Source organism: Phallusia mammillata, chromosome 8 (genome assembly GCF_965637545.1).
Source record: "Phallusia mammillata chromosome 8, kaPhaMamm4.hap1.1, whole genome shotgun sequence".
Classification (NCBI taxonomy): domain Eukaryota; kingdom Metazoa; phylum Chordata; class Ascidiacea; order Phlebobranchia; family Ascidiidae; genus Phallusia; species Phallusia mammillata.
In genome coordinates, this window is record NC_137259.1 from 3,471,122 (window position 1) to 3,492,449 (window position 21,328).

The following is a 21,328-nucleotide window of genomic DNA, read 5'->3' on the forward strand; positions in this document are numbered from 1 at the left end:
TTAAGTAGTGGTTGATATTTTGAGGTATCACATTGTCATTTGCGATGTATATAATCTTGAATAATTTCATCGTTGTTTGTTTGTAATATATTATAATATTGAATTTCTCGTCCCAAATTTGACCTATTAAAAGCGGTCCCAAAGATTCTTTAATATATTTGTTTTAGTGTTGGTAATTTAAGGAAGGATAATTTGACGACAGAATCGTTTTGCTAAAAAATCGTAACTGAAATTAAGTTGGCTGAAGATACAGAAACTAGGATTAAAATTCACTTGTTGAGACGATGTAGCAATCACAGTTTGCAACATTTTTTCTGTTTATTACGCAATAAGGAACTGACGGAAAATAAGTTATTACGCAACAACACTGATAACGTAAGCAAGAACAGAAAAAAATATTAAACATTTTTGCGTTTGATACGGAAGGGGTTTTCCCGTTTTACGTCATCAAGCGGCCGTTTGTTTGGGCCGGATGAGACGAGGTTGTGGGCGGATGAGAGAAAGCGACGGAAGGAATCTTTTTCCATCAACTTGTAAATGTGCAATTGCGCCTCGTTGAAAATTGTCACGTCAGGACGCGAGAGTTTTTCTACAATTCGATCGCGGACACCGGATTCGATATTTATCTAAAAACATAAAAATAGAATGTTAAATTAAGGAATACTACACACAGATTTGAAGTAACGTGATATTAAAACCAAATTGCTGGAAAAATGCTAAAAATAACAGCCATCCGATAACAAAACCTTATCATTTCAATTTTTAGCAAAATTTATGAAAAAAAATCGACATTAAAATCAAAAACTTTACCGGGGTAAATTCAATTTCATAGGGTTACATGACGTCTTTATTTTCCACGTAATAAATTTAGTAAATTGTTTGTCATTAATTAACTATGTATAGTTATGTAATGGCACATATACTTCCATTTATCAACTGTTCGCTTAGAACAGTGGTTCTCAAACTTTTTTGACCGCGACCCAAATCTGAGTTTTATGAACATCTCATGACCCAAGCCTCAATTTCGAGGCCATGTTGTCGCCGCATAGGAGTCTGCCCATGTCAAAATGGCTGCAGGTTTAACGAGTTCGATTCGACAATACTAAATTACACAACACACATTGTGGCTTTGCAGCACAATAATCATTGATAGAAGTGAATCCCAAATCTAAAAATGTTTCCTTGTACGAATACTTACTCATCCTCAACCGCTAACTGTTACATCTCCGCGTTCAGTTTCGCATGATTAACTTGTCCTATTATTTGCCGTGCTATGACGTAACAATCGCCATGTGCGTAACAGTAAAATTGGAAGGCTATTGTCAGTATGTTGCAATGATTAGTTCATTTTACTGTACAACGTGGTCAAGTGAGGGGACTTTACTACTACTACTACATTAAGTAAATTCGTTTGTCTTTACTTAATGCAGTAATAGTTCGTTTTGGAAGAATTGAACCACCATTACGCGACCCATTTTTTGACCCTGCGCGACCCATGTTTGGGTCGCGACCCATACTTTGAGAACCACTGGCTTAGAACTGTGTATATTTCAGAAGAGCAGACATTACATTTACCTCTCTTGGTGCCTCCTCTGCAATATATTTAGAGAAAATACGGAACGCAAGTTTGTCAAACTTCTTCGCTTCCTTGTATTCCTCAACATCGATCCAAAAGTCCAAATTTTCGTCACTGAACTCCAAGGCAAGGAATTTGCGGAATGACGTCACTGATTCTGAAAGGTCAAATCAAGGTTAAGTGCGATGTCAATTTCTTGAGGAGAAAGTTGCCAAATGTAATATTTTAATAAACTGAAGAGTGCAATAAACAAAGATAGCTGATTTACCTTTCGATTTGAGAACTTTGAGAAGGGATGTTTCCAACGTAACAGGTTTTTCAGTCACTGTTTTTGTGCTGGACTTTTTTCGGCTTTCGACCGTCGATTTTTTGGAAAGAAGGGATCGCCACATTGCCCTAGAAAAAGAAATTCAAAGTTAAATAACCAATCTAAAACTATAATTTTATTTTTGCTTTTGAAACCTAAACTTACCGCCGGGGCTTGGTGCTAAAAAAGTCAGTGGCATCAACAAACTCAGTAGATGACGTGTGTAATTCGTCATAGATGACGTCATTGTTTCTGAAGTCATTAAACTTGAGACCTTTCCTCGGGGTTGTCGGGTCGCCGATGGAATGACGTCCAGCCTTTCGTCGTCTTGTCATCGGTGTCGCCAGAGCGTCGGCGTCAAACTTCTTGCGTTTGGAGAGGCGAAACGCGCCCAGGCGTGAGAGTCGAGATTTTTGTTGATTTGCGAAGTACACGTCTGACGTGCATAAGCTGATCGTCGAACCGTGACCGTCACGTGATTTGAATATCTCGCCTAGCTGCTTCATGGCGTTTTTCTTGTTTGCACATTTTGAGTCAGAATCGATGATGTTCTCCTATTAAAAAACAACATGACGTCATTAAATCATACACATGACGTCACCATTATTTACGTCATAAACTTGCCGATATTGCATTATTTACACAGAACGGCTGAGGATTTAATACCTTTTTCTCGATTTTGCTTTTTAGCGGATCAAGGAGAATATTAAGGAGAGACGGTTTCGGCTTTTTGATTGGCTGAGCGTTGCACGTGATCTCGTCGAGAGCCTTGAAGTCCTCGTCGTCAATGATGTGAAAACTGGGTGAAAGGGTGAAGTCGTCCCAACAGTTAGGGGTCACTTGGGGTGACGTTGAGTGCAGGACGGATGGTGGTGGGGTCGATAAGCTCAACATAGCGTGGGGTTGGATCACAGAATCACTTTGAAATTTTCGAATCGGAGTTTTTGGTGATTCGAATCTAACCAGGGATCTTTGACGTTCAACCTTGCGCGGTTTACGGAATGATCTTCGTACCGATATACGGCGCTTCGTTGATTTTCGACTCAAAGGTGTTAATGCAGATTTATGCAAATCTGTTGACAAAAAATTGTTTGTTATTTTTTGTGCAAAACTTGGTAAAACACAAACTACACGTTTTTGCACCGTTATTGCATAAAAAAACTAATTTTCTGTCATTTTTTTAAAATCGTGACATAGAATTAGAAATGACATCTTTTCTGAAAAATACACAGCAAAGTTTTTTCTGACAAATACACAGTTATAACAGCAAACTGCCTCAAAGTTTTGTTATTTATGTTAGAATAGTTGAACAACAACTAGTCCAATACGTCTACACTACATTCACGCTAAAGTCAAGTAAGTGTGATTTCCAAGCCCCCGCTGCTTATATACATCTTATCAGGCAAACTGACTTCCCATAATCAAACGATAGCGCTATGTGGCGACGTTGCAAAGCAAACGGCGGCAAGTGTTTATGAGCCCCAAGTTAGAAACACTTTTGGTTATCAGGCCGGTGTCCTTATCTGCCGCCTAACTGAATGCTTGGCGGCTGAGAGCCAATATTCAAGTTATGTGCTATTAATATTGCCGACCGCGTATTGCGAAACAATGGGAGTTTATATGTGCATTGTTGTGTAGCGATATTGTTGCGGCCAAAGCCACGGTAATTGGCGACAAAAGGGTTAAATAAATGGCGAGCTATTGTTTAAAAATTTAACTAGGCAACTATAGACTGAATACATTTGCATGTTAACTACATTGACTCCATGGATAAATAACGGCAAAGCACAAGCGTTAGTGAGAAAATGTATTAAGTTCATTAGGCTAACTCAGTGGTTCTCAAACTGTGCGTCGCGACGCCCTGGTGCGTCGTTTCAATTTTCCAAGGGCGTCGCAAAAAAGTTTTGTTTCGTGGCTTTTTGTTGTTGTATCAATAAACCCGACTTTAATAATAAGTTTCCTCATTAACTTTTATTTGCTGGTGCGTCGCAAGTCCAGAAAAACTTGTCCAGGGGCGTCGCAGCAAAAAACGTTTGAGAACCACTGGGCTAACTGAAACTCATTTACCTTCGAGAGATCTTAATGAGATTTGCAGCATATCGTTTGGTGACTTCGAACATTGCAATCTTGAGCAATTGCCGTTTGTTGTTGGCATATCCTTGCCGGGCTTGGAAAATTGAAACTCCTCAGCTACAATGTAACACAAAAATTGTTAACAACTATCAAAGGTAAATCTACAAAGACACCAAAACAAAATAGATATTTTAGATCAAACACACAAGATTTCTTATCGGCAACGGAAATTAGAAGTCGACTCGGAAGAAATTTAGTGGCCGTGTTGAATTTGCTTTCCACTCGACAAGATAAATGAAGGTGTTGTTATCACATTTGCGAGTTTGTTTCAAGTTGCCACGCAACGAAACATACGATAACGGAAAATCTAATCAAAGGTTTACGTAGCAACGCCAACACAACTGTGTCTATATTACATATTTAAGCAAATTTGTTTAGTGGTCCTTAGGTAAAACTGAGTTGAAAGTTCGGAACAGGCTTTTGGAGTAGGCTTCGGTCTTTAGTTCAAAGGTGACTTGGGCCTAACTTTCCATTTGTATTATATGTTAACGTTTGTTAATACAACGTATAGGCCGAATTTAAGCCCAATTTTAGGCCAACCTACAAATCTAAAGAAACATGCTACAAAATGTTTCTAACCATGTGACGTACCTTCTGATGACGACGCTGTGACGTGGTTTGTGTTCAAACGAGATCGTTTAGCTCTTCGCAGATAATTCCTTGACTCTTGTACTATCACATAACCCCCGAGTTCACTACTCTTGCTGCAAGCTTGTCGGGTGAATCTGCAACTTCGGCGCCGAGATTTATCGACACAAACATTCCTTGACCCTTGTGGAGACACTTGGCAACGTTCAGGCATACCAGAACTCATAGCGTCACTTATGTTGTTGTTCTTATGGGTGATGGTTTTGAAATCTATATATATATTGATGAGGTTAACAATTGTAAGACTTAGGAGTAGGTTTGTGGCTTATATACTGATCTTGGACTGGACCTTTTTTCGGAAAAGCAAATATGCGATGTTTGTTAAAATCTCCTTTGTTACAATTAGCGTATTTAAAGTTCCTATTGTCGTAAAGCGAGCCGGAACAATAGGGGGATACTTCGATTGGTCATTGTTTGGTCACGCGACTGGACAATGGCCTTCCGATTAATTTGCGAACAGACCAATTGTCTCGCACAGCGGGCTGGCCAAGTCCATTGTCTGGCACGAGATGTTTACCTGAAACTTCGCTGTAATGACGTAACAAAGGTTTGTGACGTGTTATGGAGCTTCTTGGACCGCGTGTCTTTGTGTGATCCTGAAAATTAGACAAATTAACAAAGTTGTTGAGGAAGTTTTTATTGTTTTGCGACACAATGGCTAGGAATTAATAGCAGCTCCGTAAATGTTGCAAATAGCGTTCATTACTGTTCAAACATATTGCAAAGTTATTTGTTTGTATCCTAAAAACTAAAAATGACAACTTTATTTTACAAACCACAAAAACCTCAACCTAATGTTAAAACTTTTTTGTTATATTTTTGGTAAACAAACAAAAACTTTAAGGCAGTAAAAAAATAAAGTCAAGACTTGTTCAATTTTTGCAAGATATGCTTTTGAACAATAGTAACAACAAACAACACCTCTTGTTTTGTTCGCAGACTTTGTGTCCGAGATATCACAGACGACTGTGGGGATATGACGTCACGGTCGGAAGTTAACACGTCTTCGCTCGGTGACGCTGAAAAGTTGAAATCGGTAAATTTTTAAATAAGTAAATGTGGAAATTTTTCACACTTTTAAAACTTGGAAAAACCAAAGTTTTACAGTTTACTATACTATACTATACTATACGTACCATACTATATTACGTTTTACGTCTAAAATTACAAGTGGAGTTTAAAGCAAGTGTAACAAGATTTGTCACAAAAATATATATGTATATTACACATTTTCGAAATGCGAGGCACGTTTTTAGAAAAACAAATGTTATTCACTTTGAGTTAATATTTGTTTCAACGCGCTACACTTTATTTTTAGTAACACGACATTTTTGTTTTACGCATTACATACCGAAATCTTTCTTCAGCATTAGATGTTTTCTTTTTCCAAGGGACTTTCCCAACAAGCAGTACCATCCTTCAGTGGACTAAACACAGAAAACATAATTCAGAACCTTCTTTTTTTAGAATAATAACCTGTTTTTTGCACATTGAAATTTTACAATGATTTGAGGTAAGACTTTGAACCTTCATAGGTTGTGTTATTGTTCTCATTTAAACCAAGTTGATTACCTGTTGTTTTGAAAGTAACTTGCTTACGCCGAAACTCATCCAACCAAGTTTGTCGGGAAATAATGGTTCGTCGTGTTTAAGACAAACACAGAACAATAATCGATGTCCGTCAGATCTTTCTGGTGTGTCACTGTATAAAAAAGGACTTTTTCAAATGTGCACAAGGCGGACCAAATAGAAATAATTTTGTCATGTCAAGTTAAATAAATAGACTAAAAAGTTTCCTCATCAATGACTGCGATTTCTAAGTCGATTCAGACATTTTTGAATCGGGTTGAGGCTTCATTAAAAAAACGGACTTCACGCTGAGCCACAGTAGTGTCATAATTTTACTTTGGTTAATCTAAGTTTTATGCTTAATTTTTATTTAAAGAATAACTTAATAGTTTGGGCCGAGTTTGGGAAATACAATTTCGCTAACAATTTAGCATGATAGTTGCTTTTAATAAATGTATATAGTTTACTACAGTTTTAGAAAATAAGCATTGCAGAAAATATTGCAAATAATTTGAAAAGCTGGTTAAGGTAGCATACGAAATAATGACATCACTTACAAATGCAATGTTTCATCGAACGTAATCACAGATGACGTCACAGGAACAGGGTTGGTCTGAAAACGAGTTTTTCCCCCGGCAAAAGTTTCCATGGTTACCTGGCCAAATAAATAAGGAAATCATTTTTTTTTCAGATTCAACTAACTTAATACAAAAAAATTATATCACAAAATTTAACGTTTAGATGAAAAACGTTAGAAAAAATAAAACGTTTAGAATTATAAAAATCATAATATACAGTATTTTCGACAAAATTTACAGTTTAGATTATAAAACTGTAATTTCCAAATTACATTGCCAAAATTAAACGTTCAATATAATGCACCATACGTATTTCAAATAACCTTTAGAAGAAATAAAACTTTAGTTACCTTCACAATGACAGACGAAAGAGCGAGGAATTGTGGATGCAATCCGCCCAGTTTCGAAACTGTAACCGATATTTGTCTTTCATCACTTGAAATGATGACGTGAATGACACCTACATCATAAATATAATCTTTTTAACATCTATTCTTAACGACCGTTTTATAAGTAACATATTTCTCACAAACCTGTCATTCTCACTGCCAAGCCAATAAGTCAGTTATATATATTCTGTATGTGTTGAAGACAAACGCAGTTTTCCTAACCAAGAAGATCGCATTTCAACTTCAATTTAAGTTATACTTTTTACAAGCGTTATCGCATCTTCAACATTAACAATGTGAGGCAAAGAAACTTTTTTAACTTGGTTAAAAAAGTTGACCAGTTCCGTGATCGAAAAAAGATTTCCCTAAGTTGTATGTTACATGTAAATGACGTCATACAGTGCTTTGTGACGCGACAGGCGTTGGACTGATTAAAAATCTGTTGTATTGTTATTTGGCCCTGCGAGACTATGAAGCAACATGTGCTTATGTCGTAACAATGACACCGCTTGATAGCTGTTCCTAATCCGCCCGTACCTTGCAGAGAAATTGTGGCTGGAAATATTGTAATTGTTTGCAGCTGTGCATTGATTTAGTATTAATGGAATTAAGTCTTACAACAGTTGCATAAACGGCCAATGCGGATTAACCGAAGCGGTTTACTCAAAAGTCGAATAAAATCGCACCAAAAGCTGTTTGTTTGTATACATTGCATCAATTTAACAAAAGTCTTAGAATTTAGACTTTGGTACATTCTTTTGCTTACAGTATATGTAGTATATACATACTATACTGTTCTATTGTTTAAGACACCTGAAAAATCTACATAATTTTGAATAGTCTTTTTCAAATTGACAAGGAATTTGTTTTGCGCCTAGTGCTTGTATAATGGCGTGTGTTTCACACAAGAATATAGGTCTTTGGTGTGAAAAAATATTTTTGAAAACAATTGATCGTAAAAGACGTTTGTGACCAAATATGCTTTGCACCAAATTAGCTAATTCGTAGAATTATAAACATAAGTGTAGTCCAGTTAAAACAAAAATGGAAAATCTCTTTGATTTGGCTGCACACTCCTGGTATATAACATGTCCCTGCAGTAGGCCACCAAAGCATTTAGGTGAGCCCCATGGCTATTGAAACATGTACTGATTTATAACGATAAAAGCTTAACATGTCCCTGCAGTAGGCCACCAAAGCATTTAGGTGAGCCCCATGGCTATTGAAACATGTACTGATTTATAACGATAAAAGCTGTGTTGTGTTTTCTACAATGGGAAAACGCGGTTTTCATTCTACAGTTGTAAAGCTTTTTCATATTTGTTGCATTTGGTGTTAAAAAACAATTTTATGAAATATTTTACCCACAGATCCAAATAATTCGGTAACCAGTAGTTTTAGATGCAAAGCGAATTTAATTCTAAAACTTGCATATTTATTTTATGAAACGTGGTTTCACCTCGGCTTCGCCCATGTGTTACATGAGAAACATATTGATGCTCAATCTGTCTTTGTTTTGGGAACAAACTTCCTCTCGAAGTCCGTTGACTGTAAGTTCTGCAATAAAACGCATCCAAAATCAATAAAACAACATAATACAAACTATAAGGGAGTTTAAACTACAGTTGTTATCAAAGTTTTCAGTTCGATTGGACCAGTTCGTACTAAAACAAGTAAACGTTAGTATAAAAGAACTTTCATGAAAGATTTTGTGTCACAGTGCAGTTTGTGACGCCACAAAGAGTTTCGAGTATGGTCTCCTTTTCCATGACAAATTTAAAACTTTACAACAGACAAACGATTATAGCGGCTGTCCTCATAAACAAACAAAATTATTGGTTTTGTGTTACCTATATTGTCACATTCTGAGTTTAAGGCGAGCCTCTAGGTTTGTTAAATATGAAGTTAGTGCAAATGGTTGCAATAAACAGGCCTTAAATTTTGTGTTTGATGTACTAATGCATTACCCTAAGCAAAAATGGCGGTTTCTAAATATGTTTTAAATTCGATACAGCTGACTTCGCAAAGCTGTGTTAAAAAAAACCCTAAGATAAAACTGTGTCTATTAAAAAAAACTACATTTTAGAATCGCTGCTAAATTAAATAATAACAAAATACATTATACAAGAAAAACAAATTAACCTCATCACTGACGCCGATTTCGGTGAATCTCCTTCCGATGATGACGAAGTATATTCGTTCCAGCGTCTTGAAAACGATTCCAGAACGTCTTTGTTTGTGACGCACGACATGTCGACTATTGCGTAATAACTAAACTGCGAATGCTACTGACAAGGTAATCAATACCTAAAGAGGAAATTCATGAATTAGTAACAAATAATTGGAACCGTTAATTACGCTGCAAACCTTCTGCTAGTGTTATTCATATTTAATGTTATGTAGAATTAGGGAAAAACTACTAGTTAATACTATATTTTAAAATATTGTTCCTTATTTTGTATTGCTGATCAATTTTTTTGTATTACCAGCCTGCTATATATTTGCTTTTTGTAACGTTTTAAATTTTAGATTTTGAAACGTTGGTTTACGAAGCAAAAGTTCTGATGAAAAAAAAACGTCTGCTATGTTTTTAACTGTTCTTAATTACATAAGTTAGTTTCTGACAAAGTAGTTATTAGTGTTGGTTTGTATGAAAACTCTTTATCTTTCATACTTCTTTATTTTAATACATCCACGATGCTATTTCAACTTTAATTATTAGACCACAACTTGTGTATGTCGGTAAAACTAATATAGCAATACAAAGTAAACATTTTCAAAAACTTGAGAACTACTTTTCTTGCATCACCACTAACACTATACCACTGTACAGCAGTAATATAAAGCTTTAAAACTAAAACAAACTTCGTTCCTAAAACAACACACACAGCAATTAAAACACGTCGCAAAATGTAAGCCTCGCTGTTTCTCATATCACTTCAAAAGCGTTTTTCTTCGGCCCTTAGAGTAATCAGCGCAAGAAATGCAAGCAAGTTGAAAAACCATGCCGTGAAATTTAGAGTCAATCAAGCATCGTGTGTTTTTATTAGTGAGACGCTGCGTTTTTCGTGGCGTTCATTCACGGGTTGTTTGCATTGCAACGCCGACTAATCCGGTTAATTTGAGATCGACAAACAATGAGTTTGTTGGCAAAGGCAAGCAGTGTGATCCTTGTTACGCCATTTAATCGTGTTTCGCTTAATTTTGTTCGATTGCGTCTTGATTCGTTAAGGTCAACCGGGTTGTCTCAGGAACTTCCCATCTGTCAAATGCAGTTTTACATCATTTTTAAATCTGATTTTCGAGTTTTGTTATTTTTTGTACAACAATCAAATGCATTGAAATGCTGGAAAAAGCCAGATTTTGCTAATATTTTTTAAAGCGTGCTCATTTTTGATTTGTTTTCTGTAAAACGTTGGTATATATCTCATACTATTGTAAAGCAGTTTATGTACGGCACCGTAGCTTAAAAAAACCTTAAATGAAACATTAACATTCAGTGATAAAAATCATTTGTTAACTTACCAAATTTTAAAAGTTACCAAAATACTTTTAAACTTTTGCAAGTGTCGCACATTTCGTTTACAATAATGCTCTAGGTAATATTATTTATCCCGTATCTGACATATCTGACAACCCTAATATTTATCACAACTAATTTGCTTGTATATGTAAATAGCGATAAACACACGATAAAACAAAAACGCTTTAATGATGCAGTAATGGTTTGAGCATTGAGTGTGGCAAGACCTGATGTGTCAAAATCCTAAAAACACAGTTAAATACGAAGCATGCAAACGTTTATGATTAGATTGACTAGAAAAAGTTGAGTTGAGTTTATTTCGCTTGGTGAAAGAAAACATAGCGACACAATTGCACTAAAACAACCACAAACCTGAAATAGCTGCACAACGTTAAAACGTTATGAAGCGCAAAACAGTGGAAGGCACAATTTGTGGATTATGTCTTAACTTGCTGCAGCTAAACAGTCCATTAATAAAACGTCTTTAAGATTTCAGCAAATGTCAATCAAGCAGCGGAAATACAGTGAAAGGTAATTACGTCCAATTAGTTTATAGTGGCTCCATAAAATCTCGCAATGACCCGGTCATCCCAAATCGCCAAGGACATCCTCTATCGCTTTGTTTCCCAACTTTTGTGATGTTGTCACCCGCTGCTTGCGTACCAGGAAATAATGACAAACTTTCCTTCCTTTGTCATAACTAAACAAACACTCTAGCTCAATGGCCAAGAAGGTTAACTAATAGGGTAAGTTATCGGCAAAATTAAGGGTAAGTTCATTGATAATAACTGCTAACTAAACAGGTTAAGTTATGGACAAAATTGCTATACACGTAGTGAAAGTTTTACATATGTTAATTGCAGCATGTTTCACGTATATAAATATATGCAGAAATAAAAAGATTTTATTTACAACACGCTTCACACTTTTGTTAAAGAAGCGTATGGGTAAAAGTTTTCGCGTAAATGATTGCACTGTTTGTTACAGTCCAGTTCTGCGAAATTCTTATGCAATGTCCAGTTCTGCGAAACGGAAAAGTTTTGAACAGCCTGTTTACTACTTACAATTCTGGCGCTTGTATGTCAACAATCTCATGTCACAATGCTGTTTGAGTGTTAATTACTTCCTAAAGTATTTTGTGCTGAACCACTGAGTCAGAGCTGTAAGTCGAGCCGATTCGGGCCAGATTTTTCGGATCTAAGTTTGAGCAAAATGAATTTGATTCGAACCTGACTTCACACTCGGTCCATTTGTGCCACAATTTTATCAACTTTTGGACATTTAATTGAGCCTTCAGGTTTTGGGCTTCTACTTTGAGGTTCCTATTTACAACTGTACATTGGCTATATCGTCACCTTAATAAAGAATCTGTTCGTCCAATTCGGCTCATACTGGGCTATACTTTTTGTAATACCAAATACACACTCAGTCAAATTTGTGCTATAATTTGGTTACTTTACGGGCGTAATTGGGGTTTTGTTTCACAAAAACTTCTTAGGGCCTGGTTTCAGACTTGTACGTCAGAGTTCTTTCTGCACTTATTGTCACCTCACCAATCAAAAACCTATTTGTCAAATTCAGCATCTGGATTAGGGACTTTTTGCAATGCCAGACACAGTGTTGCTTGTTTACCAACAATGTTGCAGTAAGTAGGAACCCAGGTTCGTAAGAAATGAATCAACCAACAGCCAGTGCCAATACGAAATAATTTAATGACCGATTTTTGTAAAAAAACAAAATCAATTCAAATGCCCATAATCAGATCAGTACTAAGGATTAGTTAACGGTTGGACTGAAGATCTCACGTGAGAAAATCTTTCAACAAACAAGATGTGTTTGTTCAAGATATAGTAAACGAACAAACTGTTTGGTACACAGGTAATTAGAGTCGTTATTCTTTGTGCAAATAACCTGTAGTGCTTCTTTGTTTATCAGAACAGTAAGAGTCAAAACAGACCCCGAACAATTTCGCCTTTATTGTAAAAAATCCCAAAGTGCTGGGCAGAGTTTCGATCAGCATTTAAACCAAAATCATTAAACACCAAGGCCTTTTGAGTCTTGAATAAAACTTCGTCTTTATATTATAGTACATCTAAAAATCTTTAGAAAAGTCAAAGAAAAACTGACGGATGCAACAAACCTAAACAGTTTTTTTAATGTTGGCAAAAATGGCAAACAGAAGATATTTTAAAACTCATATAGCAGAAAAACGTATACTTAACTTGCAATGTTATGTTTGCGTTTTTAAATGTGTTCTTTTCCAATGCTGGGAAAACACTGCAAGAATCCTTCGTCTTTCATTAGGAATCACTAAACACAACCAATTCTCCTATAGGTTTCTGCCGTGTGGCAATGTTGTTAAACATTATTGCTTAATAACGTCGTATGTCAACAGAATATGTGTCTTGTCTGATTATTGCGTTGAGCCCTTATAAAGGCTTGCATTGAGATACAAAAAAGTTTGTTTTGGAAATCTGTTTCAATATCACGTCATTTTTCATATTTTAATCTCGCAGTAGTTAGATAATCACAAACAAGTTTCTCGAACAAGATTAAGTGGTGTTTAGTGGTGTTTCGTGGTGTTTCGTGGTGTTTTGTGGTGTTTCGTGGTGTTTCGAGGTGTTTAGTGATATTAAGTGGCGTTTAGTGATGTTTCGTGGTATTTAGTGATGTTTTGTGGTGTTTAGTGGTGCTTGGTGGTGTTTAGTGGTGTTTCAATGTAACTTATTCAAGGATTTTGAAACCTACTACCGGTTTTGGTGATTTTCCGCACACGTATTGTTTATGATTTTTGCAATAAATCGAAAAATTAAACTAGGTTATGCCACTTTACAAATAGACAGGGTTCTGGACGCAGTATTAGAAAAAAATTTCAGAATTCCCAAGTTAGGGTTAAACCTAAGTTATAAGAACCGAAACTATTGCTAAAATCCTCGCGTTTTAGTTTTACCGTTCCGGTTTTCTATTTGTGTATAACTTTTCGATTTTATCTGTAAGGTAGCAATGCAGAAAAATACTAAAAGATTCCCTAATGAAAGTTACTTACGTTCATTTTTTACGGTAAAGAGAGGCATTGAACAGAATTTGTTAATTTGAAGAGAAATCGATTGGTTAGGGCCGTAAATCTTAACCAACAGTCGAAAAACACGATTTGAGTACATTTTTATCCTCAGTGCCAGTTATAAGGCTAGGTTAAGGTAGCATACCTGTTGGCCAATTTTAAGATTTTAATTTTGTTTTTACGTGCAATGGCGATTTAAACCAAAAGTCTATACAATTGGGTGAAGGTTAATGGATTTTTTTAAAACCCCGTGTGTGAGGGAAACTCTTTTAAATCATACTTGAAATTAAGCACACTTTTCTAACTCGAGTGGACCGTTTTAGAGGCATTTTGCAATCTGTCATGTTTTTTTTACTCTCAATCAGGGCAAACGATTCACGTAGTTGACTTAACATGCAGGATATTGACGTGTTGCAAACAGATACATCCAAATGAATAGAATTTCATTAACGGTGGTTCAAAATTAAATGGTTTTAGCCTAAATTGAATTTAAAACGGTCTACAATACCCCTTGCGAAACAATCCCTCAATGGTTTGCGATTTCGGGATAATAAGGAAAAGGTCGCAAGACATTTGGCTTGGAAACTCTGTGGACAAAACGGTCGCATTTCTTTATTGTCGTTTATGCAGTGGAAAAGAGAAACACGTAACCTTATACCCAGCTGTGGGTATTCCACGGCAGGAAATTATTTACATAGAGACAGACTGGCATTACCGATTTCATTGAAATACCGTTCAAGGCCCTTCTGAATGGCCTTTGCTATTTGAACAAAAATCCACGGAAAACCGTATTCGCCACATCTTTGTTGACAGGTTAAATCATATGTCCTTCCTTATAGTAACTCGAACCAACTCTTCAAGCGGAGAGATGACTTGATTTGCTACACTAGTCTATTTGATAGACATATCTTTGACAGCTCTCTGGATTACATACCTCTGTGTGGTTTGAGCATGCTATTGATGATGTCTTAACAAACAGGAAGCATACATTTGACAGGCTTATATTAGCGTACAAATTACTTGGAAAGGCCAAATTACGAAAAAGCGTTGTTTGCCTGTTCATAGCTTAAAGCGCTGAACCAATAATGCTTAACGATAGGGCAGCCGACAGTTCAATTAGCTCAATTGTTCAACTGGGTGGTTAAGTTTTTTAAGGTTTGTTTTCGTTTTGTTTAATGTTGTTTTACTCAATGGTCGTCTGCATGTAATTGTTATTGTATTTGAAGGCCGTTCTCAAAAAGTCGCAAATCCATTTGAAACGTTTTGTAGAATATATTTGAAATATTTAGATACATTTAGATATTGGCAAGTATCTTCTTACTAAAAGTGTGCTTCATCCGTTCTCAACAGGCTATTTTAAAATTGCTGCAATTGTTCTAAACTTAGAGAGACAATGTTTACAAGTAGGGTGTTTTTGGCAGGTTTTTCTTGATGCATATTTAGCTTTCAAGACGTGCGTATAAACCACAATCGACAAACGAATGCGGTAATGCAAGAGGTTGTGTTTATAATGTGGTTTGAAGGATTTGCGTGCGAAATATCTAAAGGGATTTTTCACGTTTTGTTAGACAATTTAAATAGACTGGGCCCAACCATACAGAGTCACAGTTTACGTTAAAATATCTTAGGCTAGGTCAGGCGCAATATAACCAAAGTTGAGGAACAAACGCTTTGAGTAAAGTTTCTTTACACTTTGCCAAATTGGTAAGAAACTTCGTAAGTCAGGGGTGTCCAACACGTGTCACGCGTGCTAAAAGTGGCACGCAGAGCATTTGAAAATGGCACGCAAGTTTTTGCACATTCAGATGGTAAACATTAGGATTTGTCAGGCAATTAATATTTTTCTATTGATTTTTTTTGGCCTTTATTCTAACTTCAGTAAAGATGATCAGTATCAAGGTTACACAAATCCATTAATTAAATTGGTCGTTTTTAGACTCGATCAGTTTACTTTTAGGCGTTTGAAACTGTCGAATTCTTGTTCATTTCGGGCCTTTATGCTGTCGTATTATATTCCATGTTATGGATTCTGCGCTTTAATTACATGGCATGCTATAAATAGTTTCTGGAGTATCATAAACATGTTTACTCGCGTTTGACAACTTTTCTACCGTTAAGACGTTTAAGACATGGTTTGGAAAAAGTACCAAACGTTGGCACGCGAGTATATTTTAAAACCTAGATTGGCACGGCGGTGCTTTCGAGTTAGACACCCCCGATGTAAGTAATATTTTCAGTGATTGGTGTAATTCGACACAAAATACTTGTTTGCAAGTGAAAATAACAATAACTAGTGCTGTTAAGCGCAATTATGTTCTTATGTCTCACACCAGATACGTTTGCTATATACCGCTTTCGCGAATATTTAAAACGTAATTTGTGTAAAATTGCTGACGGTTTGGGCTATTAAGGTTGGGATGAGGTTTTATAATAAAAATAACAATAAAATCAACCTTAAAACTTAGTTCCTATAACGTTAAATTTAGTTTTTAACCATAACCTAGCCTCAATGTTAATTTAAATACCCGCGCTCTTTAGGCCATCTATCGGTATTTAGCAAACCTTTCTACTGTGAGTTATCGTGTTAGTAGCTCTACCGTGTTTTACCCTTTGCTGCAAAATGATTTCTGTGGGCCATGTTTCATGTTTACCGTTTTGCGCAAATACGTTGGTCTTGTGGAATTTTGTTATTGACCTTTTGTTGATTTTATTATGACGTATAGTTACGTAACACACCACTCATTTGTGTATCATAGATTTGCGCTCCCTACAAAATCGAACCAGTGGCAAATTGAATATTACGAGTTATAAATATAACTTAAGAGTTTTTCGGTTTCAACGAAATGGTGTAAAAATGTTGGGCAAAGCCGAAAGTACGGACAATTCAAAACTATTCAACAAGCATCATCCCTTTCACACTTACATTAGCAATAAAAAGTGTTATGTGACTCAGAAGGGATGATTTGTTGAAATATTCGTAATAAGTCTACATAACTATATCTATTATATCGTTATTGTTTATGCAAAAATAAATTTTTTCAGCTTCAGAGAGATTTTTTAACTGCTTAAGTATTTGCTTTGATTCGGACCAAGAAACGAACGATTTTTTCAATCCGAGAAACGGAGGATTTATTCTCAGGTGAGCTATTTTAAACACGACTGTGGTAGTATAGAACTATAATTCAATAGAAAAAACATCACTTTGCCGTAACGCAATGTCTACTCTAGGAGTTTATATCATATATTAGTGTAAAAATGTGAAGTAAATCCTGCTCGCAAAATGTCACTTTAAGTAAAAACGAATACAAGACTATGTTTACCAGAAATACACACAGAGATGCGCCAAAGTTCTAATGGGATTCATTTAGATTGTTTTTGCTTGGTAATAACGGGTTAATAAATGCTTATTTGTTTGTTCTATTTTAGCAATGAAGATGAATTGGAGTACACTCTTTCTTATCAGCTTATTGTTTGGGGTTCTAAACGCAGCAACAGAAACTTCATCTAAACTGACTGATCAGAAAGGTATTTGCGACTGTGTATGTGTAAAGTTGTTGTTGTTGTTTGAATTGTGGCTCGTTTTAGTAGGCGCTAAAATCTTGTCATCATAAATTAGGCTATATGGTTTTGGCTGAATAATTTGGCGCGCCTGACCCATATACAGACATACAAACTCGGTGTTAATTCTTTTGCAATAAATTGTGTTAAAATGTTTACCTTTATCAATTGCCAAAATAAAGTCCCGAACGAAATTATGTTGCAGTTGATGCCCAAAAATAAGAACAATGTTAAAATCGACCAAACTTTTAAAATATACGAGTGTATGTTGAAAATATATTCGTTAAATTTACCTCTAAAATTACATTAATTTTTCTTTTTTAGGTGATTTATGCAACGGTCCATACGACATTATCACGTGCACTTGTCCAGATACCATGTTTAGCTGCGCATGCAGAGAAATTGGTAAATGCAAATGGGGATCTGGGTGCATCCCAACAGTATGGCGATACGACAGCATCAATCACTGTGGCGAGTGGAGCGATGAAATAAACTGTCTCCCTGAGGACATCTTCTGCGCATGCGCAAACACCTCTGAAGGATGCGGTACGGGACGGAAGTGCTACACCAAAGATGAACGCTGCGATGGTAGAGCAGATTGTCATGATGGAAGTGACGAAATGAACTGCACTTGCAGCTCTGATCAGGTCCCTTGTGAAGGTTACGGTTACGTTGACTCAGTTGCAACACCGTGCATTCATTACACATATATAAACAACAATTACAACGATTGTGGAGATTGGGGAGACGAACCGAACCTAACTTGCCCAGAGGAGGATTTCAAATGCGATTGTTTTGGCAACGATGACTGTTATGAAGGGTGTGTGGCAAGCGACTCGAAATGCAATGGTATTCTAGACTGTAGTGACGAAAGTGATGAACGTAACTGCCCGTGTCCTGACAGTACGTTTCGATGTCCATGCGCAAATGCTCTAACATGCCCATTTTCGCCTTGCTATCCTGAAACTTGGCGTTGTAACGGAAGGGGAGACTGTGGTGATTGGAGTGATGAATTAAACTGCACTTGCAAGTCAGAGCAGTTTGCTTGTGATTGCTACGCCAACCCCGCGACTTGTACAACCAAGCAAGGTTGTATTAGTTTGTCTAAAAGGTGCGACGGTAATCCAGACTGCCAGGATGGGGAGGATGAACTGAACTGTACGTGTGACATGTATCAATGCGCTTGTTTTGATAAAAAGTGTTATCCCAATGGATGCATTTCTGTAAATCAGGAGTGCAACGGCTTTAACGACTGTGGAGACTGGAGCGACGAAGTTAATTGCGACGATATGGCAAAAACTTTCCAGTGCTTGTCTTGCAAGGACAATTGTAGCATCGAAAATCACCAGCGCATAGAACAGTCACAAGTTTGCAATGGAAAAGCTGATTGTGCTGACGCTAGCGATGAAGCCATCTGCGACTGCAACAATGCTGCCAGTATTTTGCAATGTGATAACGGAGGTTGCATTCCTGATCGTTGGATTCAGGGAATACTCAATTACTGTAATCTTGGAGGTAACCCAGCTTGTAAAAGGACAAACGCGTGGTGTGGCTCAGCTCCTATCTCGATTTGGGATTGCACAGGTCCTTTGGAATTGTTATCATCTATTAACGCAATGCGTATATATGGACATAAATGTTCCAGTACAAATCCGGTTTGTGTTGAAAAATGGAGAATTGTCAGTAATCATAGCCAAGAATGTGATGGGCTTTTCCAGTGTGAAGACGGATCGTTTATTAACAACCGCTTCTTTTGTGACGTCAACAATGACGTTGATGCTTCTTGTAATGACGACAGCGATGAACTTTGCGGTGGCTTCGGTTTTCAGTGTGCTGGTCCAAGCAGGAAGGCAGTTTGCATATTACCACAGGCCAATGTTTACGATTCTGAGGCTCAATGTTCTGACCGATCCGATCTTTGCTTCGAAAATGGCGAGTTTCGGTGTTTTCAATGCTTGGACAAAAAGTTGATTATCTCGCCCAAGCAAGTATGCGACGGTGTAGTCAATTGCTACGATATGTCCGACGAATGCTTATGCGCAAACACAACAATCTGCGACGAACTAAGAGGATCATGCTCCCGCAATGAAATTCGCTGTAACGATAACTGTGTTGACATGGGAACAACGCTTTGTAATTCATCAGTTGATTGCAGCGGTTTGAACACAAAGTACTGCAGTTGCCATCAAGGTGCAGGCGAAACCATGACATGCAACACTGGAAAGGATCTTAAAATAGCGCTAAAATGTGACGGGAACCCTGAATGTCTCTTATTTGAGGACGAATGTGAAGCATGTGCACAACCAGCCGCATTTTGTGACCATCCTTGCGTCAATGAAATCAGAGACATGTGGAAAAACCACCAACAGACAAGCGACGTACGGTTTTGTGACGGCTTGGTTGAGGAGATTTACGGCACCAAACATACTCGAGACTGTCCTCTTGCGGGGGAACAATTCTGTAACGCGTCTCGTTTTTACTGCATGCGTGCGGATCCTTTAAGCGTTAGTATAAGCATCAATGAAGTGTGCGACGGAAAAAATGACTGTGACGACGGTTCAGACGAGGAACAGTCACTGTGCAAGGAGTATGTAATGCTATGCGCTGATGGAGAGAAAAACATATCCAAATTACGCGAGTGCGATGGTGTGTTTGACTGTAAAGATCTTTCGGACGAATCTAAGCAACTCTGCAGCAAAAAACGTTTCGTTTGTGCTTCAGGCAACGTTTTCTCTATCGAGATTTCTTTGCTGGAAGACGGAAAGCCGGACTGCGAAGATGGAAGTGACGAATGTGTTTCTCTCTTCTCAGACCGCTACGAAATGATTTCTTCTTCACTATTTCGGGCGTGTTTCTGGATAATGGGGTTTACCGCCTTGCTCGGAAATGCGGCTGTATTCACATCTACAATCAATTTTCTGCTCACCACCAACGCCGTGCCCAACACCACAAAATGCGCAAACATGTTCATTTTAAACCTTTCTATCGCTGATTTCCTAATGGGGGTATATCTTATAAGCATTGTGTCTGTCGGTGTAACGTTTCAGGGTGAATATTGTGCTCATGACAAAGTATGGAGGTCAAGTCCTACCTGTTCCCGTTTAGGCGCATTAGCAATTGTCTCTTCTGAGGCATCCGCATTTACTATGACAGCAATGACCACATATCGATTTATTTCAGTTTACCAACCGTTTACAGCAAAACACATGGACTTTCGTAAAGTAACAGCATTGTCAACAGTGACTGCTTGGGGGCTGGCTGGATTACTTGGAGCAGTGCCTCTTTTCAAATCCAAAATCGAGTATTTTCAATGGGACATTTGGTTTCCAAACTATTTCTTTGGTAAGCAAGTAGTGGAAGTTAAATCTATGATTGGTTTGGCAAAGAAAATCTCAAACTCAACATTGAGCAGCTGGGTAGAGTCAAAACATGTTATTTCTGAATCCTTTCCGGGTTCAATACGAGGCGAGTTTGGTTATTACGGAGAAACAAGCGTCTGTATGCCGCGCCTGTTTGCCACTTCGAATCAAGGGGCTTGGGAATATTCGACGTTTATCATCACAATTAACTTTGTTATGTTTCTTTACGTGTTCTTTGTTTACGCCTTCATTTACAAGGAAGGAAACAGAATGAGCCAATACCGAAATTCAGATATTAGCGTGAAAATGCAAAAACGCATTTTTCGGCTCATACTGACAGATTTTTGTTGCTGGATTCCTATTTGCATCATGGGGTATCTCAGTGTATTTGGTGTAGAAATGCCACCCGATGCTTATGTTGCTAGTGCATGTATTTTGCTACCAATTAACAGTGCAATTAATCCTATGTTGTACTCCAGAGTCATTGGACAAAGAATAGCGAAATCTAAGCGCTATTTAAGCCAAAAAACGTCTTACACACTGAACTACGTCAGGGGCAATAGCTCATCTAAAACACAATCGTCGGTTAAAATTGAGCTTGAAACCCCTTAAAAGCAGATGGAAGTG

At 37.2% G+C, this 21,328-nt stretch overlaps 1 protein-coding gene and 1 long non-coding RNA gene across 4 annotated transcripts; one reads left to right on the top strand and one right to left on the bottom strand.

The window, feature by feature from the left end:
• Window positions 1-299: 299 nt before the first annotated feature.
• LOC145204667 (uncharacterized) lies at window positions 300-9,534 on the bottom strand. Of its 3 annotated transcripts, none has more exons than XM_080077260.1 (15): window positions 9,343-9,534; window positions 8,660-8,757; window positions 7,162-7,271; window positions 6,791-6,888; window positions 6,237-6,366; window positions 6,016-6,091; window positions 5,586-5,683; window positions 5,182-5,260; window positions 4,608-4,874; window positions 3,951-4,073; window positions 2,550-2,956; window positions 2,049-2,437; window positions 1,845-1,972; window positions 1,576-1,733; window positions 300-626 (listed from the first exon to the last, which is right to left on the bottom strand). In XM_080077260.1, the coding sequence occupies exons 1-15, from the start codon at window positions 9,450-9,452 to the stop codon at window positions 399-401; spliced, it is 2,499 nt and encodes an 832-aa protein (XP_079933386.1). In that variant the 5' UTR covers window positions 9,453-9,534; the 3' UTR covers window positions 300-398. The 3 variants fall into 3 exon arrangements, with proteins under 3 accessions (XP_079933386.1, XP_079933388.1, XP_079933387.1); XM_080077262.1 differs by lacking the exon at window positions 9,343-9,534 and adding an exon at window positions 7,345-7,417 and having other exon boundaries at window positions 8,660-8,714; XM_080077261.1 differs by lacking the exons at window positions 8,660-8,757; window positions 9,343-9,534 and adding an exon at window positions 7,345-7,799.
• Window positions 9,535-16,831: 7,297 nt separating this feature from the next.
• On the top strand, window positions 16,832-17,727 carry LOC145203782 (uncharacterized). The gene is made up of 3 exons (XR_013853394.1): window positions 16,832-16,923; window positions 17,211-17,309; window positions 17,667-17,727. It is a non-coding gene; the product is annotated as an uncharacterized LOC145203782 (long non-coding RNA).
• Window positions 17,728-21,328: the final 3,601 nt, after the last annotated feature.